This window comes from Lissotriton helveticus, chromosome 9, assembly GCF_964261635.1.
Source record: "Lissotriton helveticus chromosome 9, aLisHel1.1, whole genome shotgun sequence".
NCBI lineage: Eukaryota > Metazoa > Chordata > Amphibia > Caudata > Salamandridae > Lissotriton > Lissotriton helveticus.
In genome coordinates this window covers 926,619,030-926,635,502 of record NC_136070.1, presented here as the reverse complement: position 1 = coordinate 926,635,502, position 16,473 = coordinate 926,619,030, and the positions used below count along the sequence as shown (strand labels likewise).

General features: G+C 48.9%; 1 protein-coding gene across 2 annotated transcripts in view; it reads left to right on the top strand.

Annotated features, from left to right (window-relative positions):
* LOC144782014 (ras-related protein ORAB-1-like) overlaps positions 1-16,473 on the top strand; it is a 141,995-nt gene that overhangs the window by 103,984 nt on the left and 21,538 nt on the right. For both annotated transcript variants that reach the window (XM_078661125.1, XM_078661124.1), the window contains exon 6: positions 9,166-9,297. In XM_078661125.1, the coding sequence (XP_078517251.1) occupies positions 9,166-9,297 (132 nt within the window). The remainder of the gene's footprint in view (positions 1-9,165; positions 9,298-16,473) is intronic.

Here is a 16,473-nt window from a genome sequence, read left to right as displayed (position 1 = left end):
CACGTGACACGGCGCTCAGCCATGGGCTGTAGGGGTGGGCATCTTCTCCATGCAGGCTGAAATGCAGCCTACATGGAGAACAGGGAATGTGTGCATGACTGTTTTGGGCGGCCCGAGAGGGCCGACCAAACAGTCATTGGCACTTAGGAGGGTGGTACCCTCCTCCTCTGCTCTTCAGCCCTGCCCCCTCACGTAAGCTGCCACAACGGGGGGAAACATTAAATGATAATAACATTACGTTATTATAATTTTTTTCCCCTTTCTTTTCCTGCCTTAGCAGAGGAGCCACCACTGTGACTGACCCCTCCTCACTGGAGTAATGTTTCATGGGTCCATTGCAGAAGAACCACTCTTGGATATTTGCTCCCTTCTCATAAACCCTCTGCTGTTTGGGGGAACTGGGCATTTGCCATGAACTCCTATACAACGAGATTAGAGATCTGTTGGGCAAATCGTGTATAGACCATAATTTGGATTAAAAAAAGCAACAGCTGAAAAGTGATGCAGCGTGGTATAATCGGGAGTGTAGGAAATCCAAGGGGGACCTGGTACGGGCTGTAAAATCTAATATGCGCCCTGAGATAGTTGCTTGCAAAGCCAGATATAGACAAGCTATAGAGCTAGCCAAGACAAACTGGGAAGATTCCCTCTGGTCCTCACTGCACAAAAAACTAACAAATAGAGATACCTGAAAGAGACACGTTCGTGATAGATTCCTTACCTTAGAATATCCACAGGCGTCAGACTGGATCCACAAAGTTTTTCGTCAGCAGTACCCCTGCGCGTCAGAAGGTGGAGTCTTGCGGCTCCTTGTCCGTGGCTGGCGTCGTATGCGCCGAGATGACGTCACGGAGATTACTTAGGCGCCACCCATGTGCGCTGATGTCAGTCCTTTCTTTTTTCGCGCCAGCAAGCGCAGATCCGGTTAGAGCACGTAACCTAGTCACTTTTTGACTAACTTTTTGAGACTTTTGTTTCTACCTCTCTTTTGAGTCTTTGACTCCTTGTGCCACGTAGGGATGCCTGGGTTTAAATCCTGTGGGTCCTGTCGCCGTACGATGTCGGCGGCCGACCCCCATGGCGTCTGTCTCTACTGTTTGGAGCGTGACCATGACTCCTGGTCATGTTCTGACTGTCTGGCCATGGCTCCGAAGGCTTTTCGGGGTGCGGTTCCGTAAGCTGCTGGAGGACCGGCAGTCGTCTCCGCATCGTTCGAGGTCCAGGGGTCGATCGAGGGACCAACCGTGGAGCCATCATCATCCATCCTTGGGGTGGAAGTCTTCACACTCTGAATCGAGTAAGAGACGTCCTAACAAGAAGGGGAAGAAGCGTTTTCGCTCTCCGACGTCCCCCCCGTCAGTCTCCGGACGCAGACGAGGGTACCGGGGGTACCTCCCCCGCGGCTCAGTTGGAACCTGTGAGTCCCGTGCCTACCCACCTTATCCAGGTCCATCGGCGACTCTGGCCCAGGTGCAGGATTTTCTTGCTGCCATGAACCGTCTTTTCAGGCCTCGGGCTCCCGCCGGTGCGCCTTCGGGCCGCGCGATTCATCCTGAGGGGCCTCCCTTGCCGCCGGCTCTGCTGCCAGCGCCGCCGCCGGCCCCGGCATGGGTTCCGTTCGTCCCTTGCCCTGGTTTCCGGACAATTTTGCTCCAGGTTGGGACCCTAATTGGGACATGGAGCCGAATCAGCGCCGACCAACGCCGTTCCCGGTGCCGTTGGATCATTTATATTCCCCTGTCCCTCCCTTGCCGCCGCAGCCTGTGCTATGGGCTGTGGAAGAGTGGAACGACTGGGAGGGGTCCGAGGACCCTCATGCACGGCAGTGTGAGTCGGAGCAGGAGTGGGTGGAAGAGTCGGAGGATGCAGGTGGCCTTGACCTCTCCTCTGAGCCTGGTTTTCTTTCTCCTTCTGCTGAAGCCATGGAGGAGGGCGCCACATACACTGTGGTGCTCTGTAGAGCAGCTGAGGCCATTGACCTTGATCTGCCTACGGTGACTCTCAAAACTAACCTTCTCACTGAAGTCCTTCAGCCAGCGGCAAGCTCTATGGAGCCTCTGCTACCGTTTAATGAGGCGTTAACTGATGTGTTGATTAGCACCTGGTCTAGACCAGCCACGGGAGTTCCTGTGGATAAGAACGTGGCCAGGCGTCATCGCCCGGCACCGGATGACCATGCCTTTTTAACGACTCGCCCAACACCGGAGAGCCTGGTCATCCAAGCCTCTACTTCCCAAAGCGCATTCCATACTGGATAAGGAGTCTAAGAAGCTGGAACAGTTTGGCTAGAAACTGTTGTCCTTTGCAAGCTTGGGGCTGCGGTCGGTGAACACCGCATGCCTCTTGGGCCGTTTCTCTCACGCTGTGTGGGACACGGTTGCGCAGACGCTGCCTCAGTGTCCTGAGGAAGTTCGGGCGGCGCTTTCACAAGCTGTGGCTGAGGGGAAAGATGCCGCGAAGTTCTCCATCCGGTGTGGACTGGACACCACGGACTCACTGGGCAGGACAATTTACACCACAGTGGCCCTCCATCGTCACGCCTGGTTACAGTCCACAGGGTTCTCAGGGGATGTTCAGAGTTCCCTTATGGACATGCCTTTTGATGGTACCCGCCTGTTTGGCGATAAGCCAGATAGTGCGCTGGAGCCTTTTAAGGACTCCCGGGCTACGGCCAAGTCCTTGGGGCTCTCCACCACGCGCCCGGTCTACTTTTCATTCCTTTCGTGACCATGGAAGGGGCACCCCGACACGTTCGTTCAGCCAGAAGCCTGTGCAGAACCAACCACAGCGCAGACGTGGTTCCCGCCGCAGCTGGACAGGGGGCCAGCGTGTGGGACCGTCCACTTTCTCAGCATTCGCCTCTAAACCTTCCTAGTCCGAGCTTTGGGGTGCACCCCAAGCCGGTGGGCGGCAGGATTCACCATCACCTCCTCCACTGGCGTTCTGTCACTTCGGACAGGTGGGTGCTGCAAATCGTCCGAAGGGGCTACTCCATCCCCTCCGAGTCTGCACCCCCAGCCATGCCACCTCCGTTCCACCTCATGTCGAGGGATCACTTTGCGCTTCTCCAACAGGAAGTAATGGCCCTCTTGGCCAAGGGGGCCATTGAGCGCATTCCTGGGCCAGAAGTAGGATGTGGTTATTATTCCCACTACTTTCTGGTCCCCAAGAAGGAGAAAGGGGGCTTGCACCCCATCTGTGACCTCAGGAATGTCAACCGCTTCCTACGGAAGGAGAAGTTCAAGATGTTGGCTCAGGTCTTGGTTGCCCTCGACCTGAAGACTGGATGGTAGCGTTGGACTTGCAGGACGCATATTTTCATATCCCCGTCTTGCAGGCCCACCTGCGTTACTGGCAGTTCACGGTAGGCCAAGAGCACTTTCAGTTTGCCGTGCTCCCCTTCGGCCTTACCAGTGCCCCTCGGATGTTCACGAAAGTGTTGGCAGTGGTCGCAGCTCATCTGCGCAGAATAGGGGTTTCAGTCTTCCCCTATCTCGATGACTGGCTGTTGAAGGCGGGCTCGCCCCAGGCAGTCTTCTCCCACCTCCAGACTACGTCCGACCTCCTGCTTTTGCTGGGGTTCTCCATCAACGTGCCGAAGTCACACCCGAGTCCCTCTCAGAAGCTCCCCTTCATCGGAGTGGTTCTGGATTCGACGCGGTTTCGGATTTATCCTCCCGAGCAGCGAGTCCAGGATATTCAGGCTATGATTCCGATCTTTCAGCCTCTATACCGGATTTCAGTCAGGATGACCCTCCGGCTCCTGGGCCTGATGCCCCCTGCATCTTGCTAGTGCAACATGCCAGATGGCATATGCGGGCTCTGCAGTGGGACCGGAAGTTCCAGTGGGCACAACATCGGGCAACCTGTCCGATCATGTCCAGATCTCGGAGGGCACTGCACAACAGTTGCAGTGGTGGCTCACGAATCGCGATTGGGTCAATGGCAATTCCCTCTCCCTTCCCCAACTGGAGCACACAGTGGTGACGGATGCGTCCCTCCTGGGATGGGGCGGCCACTTGGGAGAGGCGGAGATCAGAGGCCTTTGGTCTCCGGCAGAGTCCAGACTCAATATCAATCTTTTGGAGGTTCGGGCGAGCCGACTTTCACTGAAAGCATTCCTTCCCTCTGTCTGGGGAAGTGTAGTGCAAGTGTTCACGGACCACACCACCGCCATGTGGTATTGCAACAAACAGGGCAGGGTGGGGTCATGGACCCTATGTCAGGAGGCTCTGCGCCTCTGGACATGGCTGGAACATCAAGGCATCACCTTGGTGATTCAACACCTGGCAGGTACTCTGAATGCCAGGGCAGACAAACTCAGCCACCGGTGCATGATGGATCACAAATGGCTTCTGAACTCGGACGTGGCGCAAGGTCTCTTTCTGCGGTGGGGAGAGCCTTGGTTAGATCTATTCGCCACGGAAGAGAACACGCAATGTCATCAGTTCTTCACGTTGGAATTTCCAAGGCGGCACTCATTGGCGACGCTTTTCGTCACGAGTAGGGCTGCAGTCTGTTGTACGCCTTTCCGCCTATACCACTTCTTCCCAGAGTGCTGAAGAAGATTTGGCGCGACCGGGCCCAAGTCATCCTTGTGGCTCCGGATTGGGCACGGGGATACTGGTATCCTGAGCTACTCAGCTTGGCGATCGATTCCCCCGATCCGACTGCCTCTTCGGGAGGATCTTCTGTCGCAGCAGCAGGGGATGGTCCTCCACCCGAACCTGTCCAGCCTCCACATCCATGCGTGGAGATTGAGCGGCAAAAGTTGACAGGTTTTGATCTTCCTCCCGAAGTCTGTGATGTCCTTCTGGCAGCCAGGTGTCCCACACTAAGACGGTATACGCCTGAAGGTGGAACAATTTGTGGCATGGTGCACAGCGAAAGCTGTGGATCCCCTTTCTGCCCCTCTTTCCGAAGTCCTTCTGTTCCTTCTCTCTTTGCCCCAGCAGGGCTCTGCTCTGGGCACTGTCAAAGATTATCTTTCGGCCATCTCCACCTTTCTATGGCTTCCAGATCAGCCTTCTCTTCTTAAGTCCCCGGTTGTTAATCACTTCCTCAAAGGCATTACACACACGTTTCCTCCTGTGCCTTTCGTAATGCCTCAATGGGACTTAAATCGTGTTTTGACCTATCTGATGTGTGCTCCATTTGAGCCCCTTCATAACTGTCCCTTACGTCTTCTCACTCTAAAGACAGCTTTCCTGGCACCTATCACCTCTGCCAGAACAGTGAGTGAGCTCCAGGCTCTTTCTTATAAACCTCCTTTCCTTTCTGTTCACTCGTACAAGGTGGTTTTAAGGACCGGTCCTTCTTTCTTTCCAAAGGTTGTCACGCCCTTCCACATCGGGCAGACCATCACTTTACCCACCTTCTTTCCGCCTCCGCATCCTTCAAAAGAGGAAAAGAGGCTCCACCGTCTGGACTCAAAACGTGCGCTCTTGTTCTATCTGAAGCGCACACAACAGTTCCGGGTGGATGACCTACTTTTTGTTGGCTATGTGGGCGCTAAAAAACGGTTGGGCCGCGTACAAACAAACCATCTCTCAGTGGGATTGTTCTGTGTATCAAACCATGTTACTCGTTGGCTAAGAAGGAGCCTCCTGTGGGGCTGCGTGCCCATTCTACCATTGCCTTGCAGGACATTTGTCAGGCAGCTACGTGGGCCTCGCTGCACACGTTTACCAAGCTTTACTGCCTTGACAGTCCAGTCCGGAGAGACGGCTTCTTTGGCCATTCTGTTCTCCGTGACTTTCTGGTGTAATCTTGTTCACAGACCCACCACCGGGGTTGGTATTGCTGGGGTATCAATTCAAAGGTCAGGAATCTATCACTAATGTGTCTCTTTCAGATGCACCAGTTACTACTTGTGTAACGATATATCTGTAAGAGACATTAGTCAGTGATAGATTCCTTACCGCCCCACACATCCTCCCTGTTCTGCGAACTGATTTCTAGGGTTATGGTCATCCTTTTCAGGGCCCATAGTTTCATGGCACCAGTGGTCAATTTCTTGCATGGCTCTGTTTTCCTGGCGCGAAAAATCGTGTACAGAACTGACGTCTGCGCGCATGGGTGGCGCCTTAGTAGTCTCCGTGACGTCATTTCGGTGCATACAATGCCAGCGACGGACGCGGAGCTGCACGACGCCACCTTCTGACGTGCAGGGTTACTGCTGACAAAAAACTTTAAGGATCCAGTCTGACGCCTGGGGATATTCTAAGGTAAGAAATCGATCACTAACTAATGTCTCTTACAGATATATCGTTACACAAGTAGTAACTTGTGCGCCAAGACCTTTTGGAAAAAGGCGGCTCAATGGCTCCATGGCAAGAGGACTGCATTGGAGTTCACTGTACAGCCTAACGATTGGGTGTCCCACTTCGAATGCCTCTATGCAGTATACAATTTAGAGTTGGAAGACCCTATTGAAAGGGGGTGGGGGCTAGGCTCATTAGGAGCAGATGATGCTCTGGTTTTCTCTTTGGAAGAAACACTAGCCGCAATGTATTCATGTGTCCCTGCTAGAGCTCCCAGTCTGGGTAAAATTCTAAATGATCTGTACAGGAAGGACCGGACTGTCTGGGGTTTGTGCATTAACATGTTAACGAATGCCATTACATTGGGCATGGATATTCCACCATCGTGGAAACTAGCTCAAAAAGTGCCAATTTACAAGAAGGGTGATAGAGCTGACCCTGCTAGCTATAGACCCTTAGTCTCATTGACTCTCTCCAGAGGTTTTTTGCAAGCAGGTCCTAGCAAAAATCCAGGATTGGATCATAGAGTCCAGTATCTTAAGCGACTATCAAGCTGGGTTCAGTGCTAATATTAGCACAGTGGACTAGGCTTTTTGCTTCCTCTGTCTATATTGTAAGGCAGTGATTATTAAAGGTGGGAAATTCTATGTGGCCTTTGTTGATCTGCGGTCCGCATTTGACCTAGTTCTCCAAGCTATTCTCTGGAGAGTGTTGAAAGAAATGAGCTTACCAGACAACCTCCTGGATATCCTAAGTAGATTGCATACATCAACTGCAGCCCAAGTGAGATGAGGCACGAACAGCCAACTAACAAAGAAATTCCCAATCAAACGCGTTGTGAGGCAGGGGTGTGTGCTCGCGCCCACGCTTTTCTCACTTTTTATAAATAGGTGGTTAATTTTTTGGCTAGGGACGGGTGTGATGCCCCCAAAATAGCTGAGAAAAGAGTCCCAGTGCTCCTTTTTGCAGATTATACTTTATTAATTTCCAAAGCCCCCAGGGCCTTCAAATATTGTTACATTACTTTTAAAGATTCTGTAGTGAGCGGGGTTTGGTGTTAAATGAGGTCAAAACCAAATATATGGTTTTTACCAAACGAAACATAGCATCTAATAAAAAAGTCTGTTTGTAGAAAGCATCCCCTTGGAGCAAGTATCCGCTTTCGACTAACTGGGTGTCCGCCTCACACGTAGCCTAAATTGTGCACCCCATATTGACAAAGTAAAGCTAATGTTAATCCAGCAGACTGCCCATATTTCCAAAATACAGAAAAAAACGGTGTCTAGAAAGGTGGCGCCCGCACTAGAGATTTATAACATCAAAACTCTGGGGGGAGTTCTATAAATGGGGCTGAACTATGGGGTAGTGGGAATACAAACTGTCTTATCACTTTAGAAAATAGCGTTTTAAGTTCTCTTTTAAACTTACCCCATAGCACCCCTTTAATTTCTTTATACCTGAAGTTTGCTCAGAGAAAACTGACTCACAAGCTTGATTATAAATTGCTTCTGTTCTTTCATCGCCTGCGGTTTGTTGATGAGTTAGTTCCATACAGAGCAGCATTGACCGCCTTGTGCACTATCCCCAGATAACTTTGATCCCCTGGTTTAGTTCATTGAGAGGCCTACTCCGGCGGGTAGGACTGGAGTCTTGGTGGTTAAATCCGGAAAGTATATCTTTAATACCACAGGCAAGGGTCAAATCGATCTAATGGGAAAAAATCGTGGCAAAGGAAACATCTAACCTGGTGGGTTGACCAGGCTTTTTATTTTTATTTTAAGCCAATTGCAAGTTATGAAGAAACAATTGATGAAATGGTACCTCCTCTGGCTCGCAAACTATTTGTACAATTTTGCTATAAGACTCTGCCAACCATATTGTTTTGCAGTAAATGGAGCCGTAATGTTTCTTTAGATAACCTCTGCCCATCTTGCAAATTAAGTGCAGAATCTATAGTCCACGTGCTTTTTTTATGTCCCCATTATCAAAACCAAGGGCCAAGTGGATTATTCCACTGTGCGAACTGGTTGGTCCCGCCCATTATTTGGAGCTGCTAAGAATTTTGTCTACTGATACAAGCAGGGTAATTGTTTTTTCCCAGGCTAAATTCTGGTATACTCTTTGGATTAAGTGTGTAAAATGCATTGTATGAACTACTTCTATTTTTTTATTGTATATATTGTATTTTATAATTCTTATGTATTTTACTGTATTATTTTTATGAGGTGCTTTGTACGTTTTAAGATTTACATGATCGAAATAACGTTTTTATGATGATGATGATAACCCCTCTGCTGTTTAAAGGGAGCAGGAAACATGGGCCTCTATTGGGTGAAGTAATGTAATTCATGCTTCCATAAACAGATGAATAAATATCAGGAAAGCGACCAAAAATGTATCTTGTGCAAAGGGACCAGTTCTTCTGAAACTTAACAGGTACTCCAGTGAGCATGGGAGTGACAAAGGAGATGTGACAGATATTGCTGTAACCTCTTGTTTGGCAACCTGCACTTGTGTGTGTGTCCTTGTGGCTATGTTGGAGGAGCACCTGCGCTGGAAGAAATGTCATACACTTAAACAGCGTCTCTAACAAAATTGCAAAATAAATCCGATGTTTTCATTCTACTGGTTATATGTTTTTAAGTTATGTACTAATTGGTGAGTTGCTTTGGTCCCTGATGGGTCCCTTTACAGTTTCTCCAGTATCTCATTGCTGTGCACAAAAGTACATTTCTTTCTGAACCGTGGTGGTTGCTGTGCTCTTTGATTTTGTTTTACTGGGCACCCTCGTTGATCTCCTTAATTTTTGCCTTAACCATCCCACTATGTAGAGTCTTGCTAGCCCGGATTTCCCAGGAAATGTTAAATATATTCTCTTCTTTCTTTCCTTTTGCAATACAAGGACTCATTTAGCAACGTGCACCAGTGGCTGGAAGAAATAAATAGATATGCCAGTGACAACGTGAATAAGCTCTTGGTCGGAAACAAATGTGACCTGACAACTAAGAAAGTTGTGGATTACACAGCGGCAAAAGTAAGTACACTAACGGTATGATAGAATAAATCATTACTCACCCCGAAACACTGGTTAGGCCAGCAGTGCATAGATTCAAATGCTTGATAAGATTTGCCTAAGCACCAGGGAGAGGATCCACCGCCATTGCCTTATAAAATAAGTCTGCCCTTTGATTTTGTGATCTGAAACTAATTTAAATGTTCTCAGTGCATATATACATCCTATGTAGTTTTTTTTAGATACTCTGATTGTCATTAAAATTCATACGTATACAAAAAAGGGGGGAGGCGAATGAGAGGACTAAGATAGGACCATGTATACTGCCTCCCAGCCTAATCAGTATATCAGCCCTCAGAGCGATGATCTGTAAACCTAAATGAAGTGTTAGTAGCCAAACATACAAAGGCACTGAAGCCCTGTGCTGCTCTCTAACCCAGCTGTCTAAGACATCTGGGTTGGAAAGGTTTGAATTGCGCATGTCTAGTTGGCCGTAGCAAGGTAGTGGCCAAACCAACATGCGCACTTCAAACCGAAGTGGCCACTCCTCACTGCTGCCAATCGGCAGCAGTGATGCACTGGCCCAGCCCCCACAATCCATTTGCTGGCAGAGAGTAAAAAATTAAATGGTAATAAAATATTTTATTACCATTTTATTTTTCATGGTTTCTGCACAGCAGTAATAGTAAGTGCTAAGTGTGTGGCTGTATGATGGCTGGTGTCTTGAAATATGATGGTTTGTGTGTAATGCTGTATTTGTGTGTGTATAATGATTATTGGATATTGAGCAGTAGGGTGATGGTGTGTCACTATGACTGCATGATAGTGTGTGGGCATTTGATGCTGTATTTAGATGCATTGTTTGGACGGTGTGGGTATGCTTGGTTTTGCAAACATCTTGAGTATGTGTGTAATGGTTGTTATAGGTAGGGGCATTTCATGATCGATATTTGCAAGTATGTTGGTGTGGGTAGTTGTATAAATGTGCTGTGTGATTGCCTGATGCAGGAGCAGCTTCTCAATTGGGGCCAAAAGGGCAGCGACCCCCCCCCCCTCCAATCACGTCGCACCTGCATCTTATTTATCAACATATTACAGCTTTTATATGTAACAAAACTATCTCACTGAGCATTTCCTTACATGTAAAAGCTGCAATATCACCCTGCACCAGAAGAGGGCTCCCAGGGCTGTATTGCGCATGTGTCAAGCGCGGGCTGTTACAGCCCGTCCTTTCACAGACTCAATACCTATCTGACATGCTGCACCAGCTTCAGGCAGTGCAGCATGTCAGATAATGGTGAATTGGGGCCTCTCAGTCATGCGCCCTTAAGCCCCATCAGAAGCTAGTATGAAGGAAAAAGAACAGCCTACCGTCCTATCTGAGCTTCTGATTGGGCATAAGGGTGTGAGCCTCGCTCAGGCGCTTTGTTCGTTCTGAAAGTCGATAAACGATGTGCAGAGGAAACTGCGCTGAGGACTACCCTAGGTAAGTTTCCACCTAGTGTGTATGAGTGAGAATATGCTTATGTGGTGTATGTGCCTGTCTGCAAGCGTGCACCAGTGTGTGTGTTTAGGTGAGCGTGTGAGTGTTTGTTTGTTTGTTTGTATGTGCCCTGACTATTGTTTTAGGACCTTTCATTTTTACTTTGTAAAATGACCAGCTACCACTGGTCTGATGAGTGTTTACTGAGACATATTGGTAGCTATATGGACATGTAGTGATGGGTTTATGGGAATATTTGATGTTGAGTGTATTTCCTTATGGTCGTGGCTTGCTATGTGTATGAAGGTGGGTCTACTGTCATGTTATGGGGGTTGACTGCAAAAAGGGCAGATGATGGACGGAATGCTGAACAAATCAAACATTCACCCATAGTCACCGATCTGAGTTAAATCCATCGTTTTTTCACGCCATTCCAGTTTAGACCCAGTCATATGCCAATCATTCTTGACCCTGCTTCCCATGGGAATAGTCCAGCCCGATCTGCCAGGCCAGGTCCTCCCTGGACAAGAATCAAGCAAACTGGAATGGCGTGTCATGCACAAAAATGATGGACTTAACCTGTGATCTTTTTGCATGGGGGGTTTGCTGGTATTTGTTATTGTTTGTTTGCGCAAATGAGAGTTTGTGTGTTAATGTATGATGTAGGGTGTGTAGATTTATGACGTTTGTGTGGACCTGTTTTTGGTGTGCTGGTATATGATCTTGTAGTAAATGTGTTGGCGATTTTGGAGTACAATTTGTTCTGTGGACCTAAGATAATGGTTTTGTGGTTTTATGATGGTTTGTGTTGTAGTATGATATTGCTTGTGTGAAGGTGGATGCATTGGGCTAAGAGGGTGGTTCTATTGGAGTATGATGTTAGCTCTGTGGAAGAATGGTGGCGAGTGTTGGCATATGGCGGGGGATGACTTGACTATGATATTGTTTGTGTGGATGTACAATGATGTATGATCTTAGTTGTGGGCATGTATTATGTAGGGTGTGTTCAGGTATGAGAGTGGGTATGTTAAACTATGGTTGCGGCCATGTTGGCATCAAATTACATCAGTATTGGCATATGAAGTTGGTTGTGGGGCTACTGTTGTTTGATTGTGGTGGCTTTATTGTATGATGTTGATTGTGTGGATGTATTGCTGGGGCTTTTTGGCATCTTATGGCAGGTCTATGGATGTTTGATGGAGAGAATGTGGACCTATGTTGAATGTGTTCACATTTGATGGTGGTGGTGTTGGTATTAGGATATTGGTTGTGTGGAAGTAATATAATGGATGCGCTGATGTATAACCGTCTGTGTATGACAACAGGTCTGTTAGCTAGCTTTTTAGAGTGGATGTATGATGTTGGTTCTGTGGACATATGATGGTGGTATGATCTTGGTTCGAGGGAGGTGTTGATTAAGTTGTTGACTTATATTGTTTGGGAGGACTTGTGATGTTGTGTGTATCGACAGTCTTTCTGCAGTTTGTGTGTGCTTTCTTGCCCCCGTAACCCCTATCTGAGGGCCCCACACATCCAGTAGCACCTGCTGTCTCTCCTATATTCCCTGTATGTGACACCTTCCTTTCTGTAGCCCTGTGTGATCTGCCACCTTGCAGCCCGCGAGTTATGTCTTGTCTTACTCCTGCTGTCCTTCTATGTGCCGCACTGCACCCATCCAACTCTTAAGTGTGTCACTGCTGTCGCCTCTCTGTGTCCTACTCTGCCTCGCCTCTACAGGTCCCATGCATTTCTCCATGTGTGTCCCCAGCATCTTTACTCTGTCCCTGAGCTCCTTCTATTCCTCTTATATGTTCACTACCTTTCCCTCATCCCTTTTTGTGCACCCACTCTATAAAGCCTATGTGTGCCCTGTAATCCCTGCAACCCCTTTCTGTCAACATGCCCAGCCCCAAGGAGCCTGTTTGCCCCTTTCTCTACTGTATGCGGCACCAGCTTCCCTGCAAACTGGGCCTCCACTACAGCACCTGTGTGCGCCCCTCAGTACCCCTTGCAGCCTTTCTGTGTTTGATGCCTCCCCTGCATCAGCTCTTTGTGCTCCTGCCACTGTGCAGCCCCTACAAGTACCCATCTCCTTAGCAGCACCTGCATACTTTCCTGCCACTCCCCTTGATGGCCTTCTTTGCCCCCCCTGCCTGCCCTTAGTCTTTCTGTGCGCCCCACCAACATTTACCATCGAGACACTTTGTGTGATACCCTGCCACACCTCTAGAGACCCTTGTACCCCCACACTACATGCAGCCTTTTACTGTGCTCTCACCTCCCCTCTGCCACCCCGTCTGCTGTACCCCTTCAGTGTGCCCCTTGCCGCTCCACCGTGTTCCCTATTTTTTTGTACCAGTCCCCTGCATCGATTCTTCCCGGGGAGGGGTGTTATATTAAACTCCCCCCCCCCACACACACACACACCCACACACATATTATTAAATCTCTGATATTTGCTGGCCAGAAAATGCAAGGCAGGATAGAGTTCAAGGCCTTGTGTCTCACCCACCGCGCCCTCCATGGAGTGGGGGCAGAAGGCATTAGTTCCCTTGTGTCCCTCTATGTCCCTGGTAGGGACCTCCGCTCAGCGAACAAAAATCTTCTTGCTGTTCCTAGAACTCAGAAAGCAAGATGGGGTGGGAGGGCCTTTTTCTCCCTTGTTCCAAGTATTTGGAATTTCCTCCCAGCAGAGCTCAGGGATCAACCCTCCTATCTCTAGTTCCGGAAGGCCTTGAAGACCTGGTTCTTCAGGGAATCTTATCTCTAGCCGGCATCCCTCTTCCCTTTCACACTTAGCTTCTTTTCCATCTTCAGCGCCTTGACGCCTACGGGCAAAGTTGCGCTATATAAGGCTTAAATCATCATCATCATCATCATCATCAGAAATGTTTTTGTTTTTTAAAAAAAAACTTTTTATTGAAGTTGTCAGCTTACATTACAATCACAAGGTCCCCTTCAGGGCACTAGACCATCAACTAACATTCCTTCCTTAATATACCATAAAAGTTCCCAATGTCTGACAAGAAAATTATGCTATCATTGCATGAGTGTGTTAAGTCTGTTGACCTTCTAACATCATTTCTGCCTTAACTTTTAATCACAAGGACCCCTTCCTACTATTGTGAGCACCACAACAATCATCAATAGAACAATAATAACCATTAAAACATTAAAAGAGTCATCCACCTTAGGTATTTCTGCAACACTTACATTCGTCTACAGTAATCCCTCATTTCCTGCGCCACGTCTCAGTAAATTCAGCTGCAGAGCTGCATGATGTCTACTAGGGCCAACACTAAACCTCCCCCCCGCCCTCTACTCCTCCTCCCCCTCAGGCTCTAGGTCTTCTTCTTCCGGTAGAGGTTCACAGAGGTCCCCTCTATAAGTGTTCCATGCCGTCCAGACCTTATTCCACTTGCGGGGGCAAGCCCTCATTCTCTTCCAGGGGATCCTCATCAAAGTCATAAGCATTAGAATATTCCCGCCCATGCGCGGGACCCCGGAAACAATATATTATATGTGCCCCACATATATATAGACATATATATATATAAATATATATATATATATATAAAAATAAGCAATTGCAGCAAATAAAACAACAGAGCTGTAATATGCTGTGAAGAATTTCCACCATACAGTGTATTTTGCATTAGAAACATGAGAAACAACACCAATGCTTGTTTAGAAACTGTTTTAATGCTTAAAAAACAGTAGAAATTCTCATAACACACTGTAAACATATACAGCTCCCAGGCTGCATTGCAAATCCCCAGTCTAAAAAGACTGAAAAGCTAACCTGTAGCTGAATGCACTAAAACTGATGCTGTGCCTTTAAGGCACCTCTGCCCCTAGCTTCCCATCATGCCTCAGGGGTTACAGTTAGGTCAGTTGTTCTTTCCGGCTCCTTCAGGAAGGACCCTGGATACTCAGCTCCACATTTTTCTGCCTTTTTCAGTCAGAAAATCTTCAAAAGAACAATTTTTTGATTTACTTTGACTTTTCACATCAGAGTCAAGTAAATAACTGCTTAGCAGTCAATTTTTTGTGAGGTTTTCCTTTCAGGATGCCCTCATTATTTGATGATTGCCCTTCTTGTGGCCACAAGAAGGCAAAAACGGACTCTCATGAGGTCTGTCTTTTATGCTTGCCAGAGGATCATGATCCTAAAGACTGTTCTCATTGTAAAAAACTGTCTGACAGAACTCTTAAAGACAGAGAGAGGAACAGGCTCTATGGTCTGGCCCAGAGATCCATGAGAGGAAGATCTGCAGAGAGGAAGAGTTCAAAGAGACCCAGAACTCCCTCCAAAGGCAAGTCAGAGCGTCCATCAACCTCAGCACCGGGCTCGGCGCTGAAAAAACGACATCTGATGGACAGTTCGAGAGAAAAAGCTCCGTCGACGTCGAGATCGGCGTCGATGAGGAAATAGTCGTCGAAAAGAGGTTCGCCGTCGTCGAAGAAAGCTCCGCCGTCGTCAACTAGGCGACGATCGGCGTCGAGAGAAGCCACGAGATCGCCGTCGACGAGAGCGTCAAGACATAAGTCAACTCCGCCGCCGTCAACCAGGCGACGGTCGGCGTCGAGAGACAAATCACACTCGCCGTCGTCTCGACGTCGACAGGCTTCGAAGAGTGTGACACCTCCGCCGACGTCTTCACGGAGGCGCTCGGCGTCGAGGAGCAAGAGCCCCCTCGGACGATCGTCGTCGAGGAAGGGATCATCGAAGGCACGTCGGCGCTCGTCGTCGAGGATGTCCGATCCTCCGCCGTCGCCACATGCCAGGTCGACATCAAGTACAGAACATTGTCGATTGACATCTCCGTCGCCGACAGATCAACGTCGGCCGACGTCGAGAGCTCCGTCGACGGCAGGGCTATGCCGTTCGACGTCGAGACCTTCGCCGACGGCAGGACAAAGCCATTCGACGTCGAGACCTCCGTCGACGGCAGGACAACACCGTTCGACGTCGAGGGAGAAGACTCCGCCGTCGGCGCATCATCGCCGATCGGCGTCGAGGGACCACAGGTCAACGTCAACGCCGAAGGTTATCACCCCGTCGACGCCGCAGAGGCGTTCGACGTCGAGGGAAAGGCTTTTGAGACGTCCTCCAACACCGGTGAGACGGAGATCTCCTTCGGTGCCTTCGACAGTCCTAGTGACACAATCTGCTTCACTCCATTCCTCCTCAAGTGCCTCGGGTTCAACGGGGTCATCTTCTAGGAGTAGGAGTCCGGTTCAGAAGAATCCCCAGCGGGGTTACACTTCACATATAAGACTCTCGCCAAGATGGTATGCTCCTTTGAGTAATTGGAAGGATTCTAAGGCACCAGAGAGACTTCAAAGGTACTTGAGTCCAGTCCACGGGTCTCCTCTTCAGCAAGCAGAAGAGGCAGATGGACAGAGTCCTGCCATTCACCGATCACGCTCACGAGAGAGAAGAGCGGACAGGTCGCATGCCCCTAGGGTCTCCCGATCGCCAAGGAGGGAGCAACCCAAATCTCGAACACCGAGAAAGGAGGTACGGACTGAGAGATCGAGATCTCCAGTACATCAGAGGGTATCACGTTCTCCTCGAAGGGAGGAACGAACTAGGAGATCACCGGTGAGGAAGGAGCATTTTCACCACAGGAGAAGAAGAACTCCATCATCCTCCCCTCCATCTTCGCCTAGATCTTCTAAAGGGGACTACTCTCCGACGCTGGCAGACA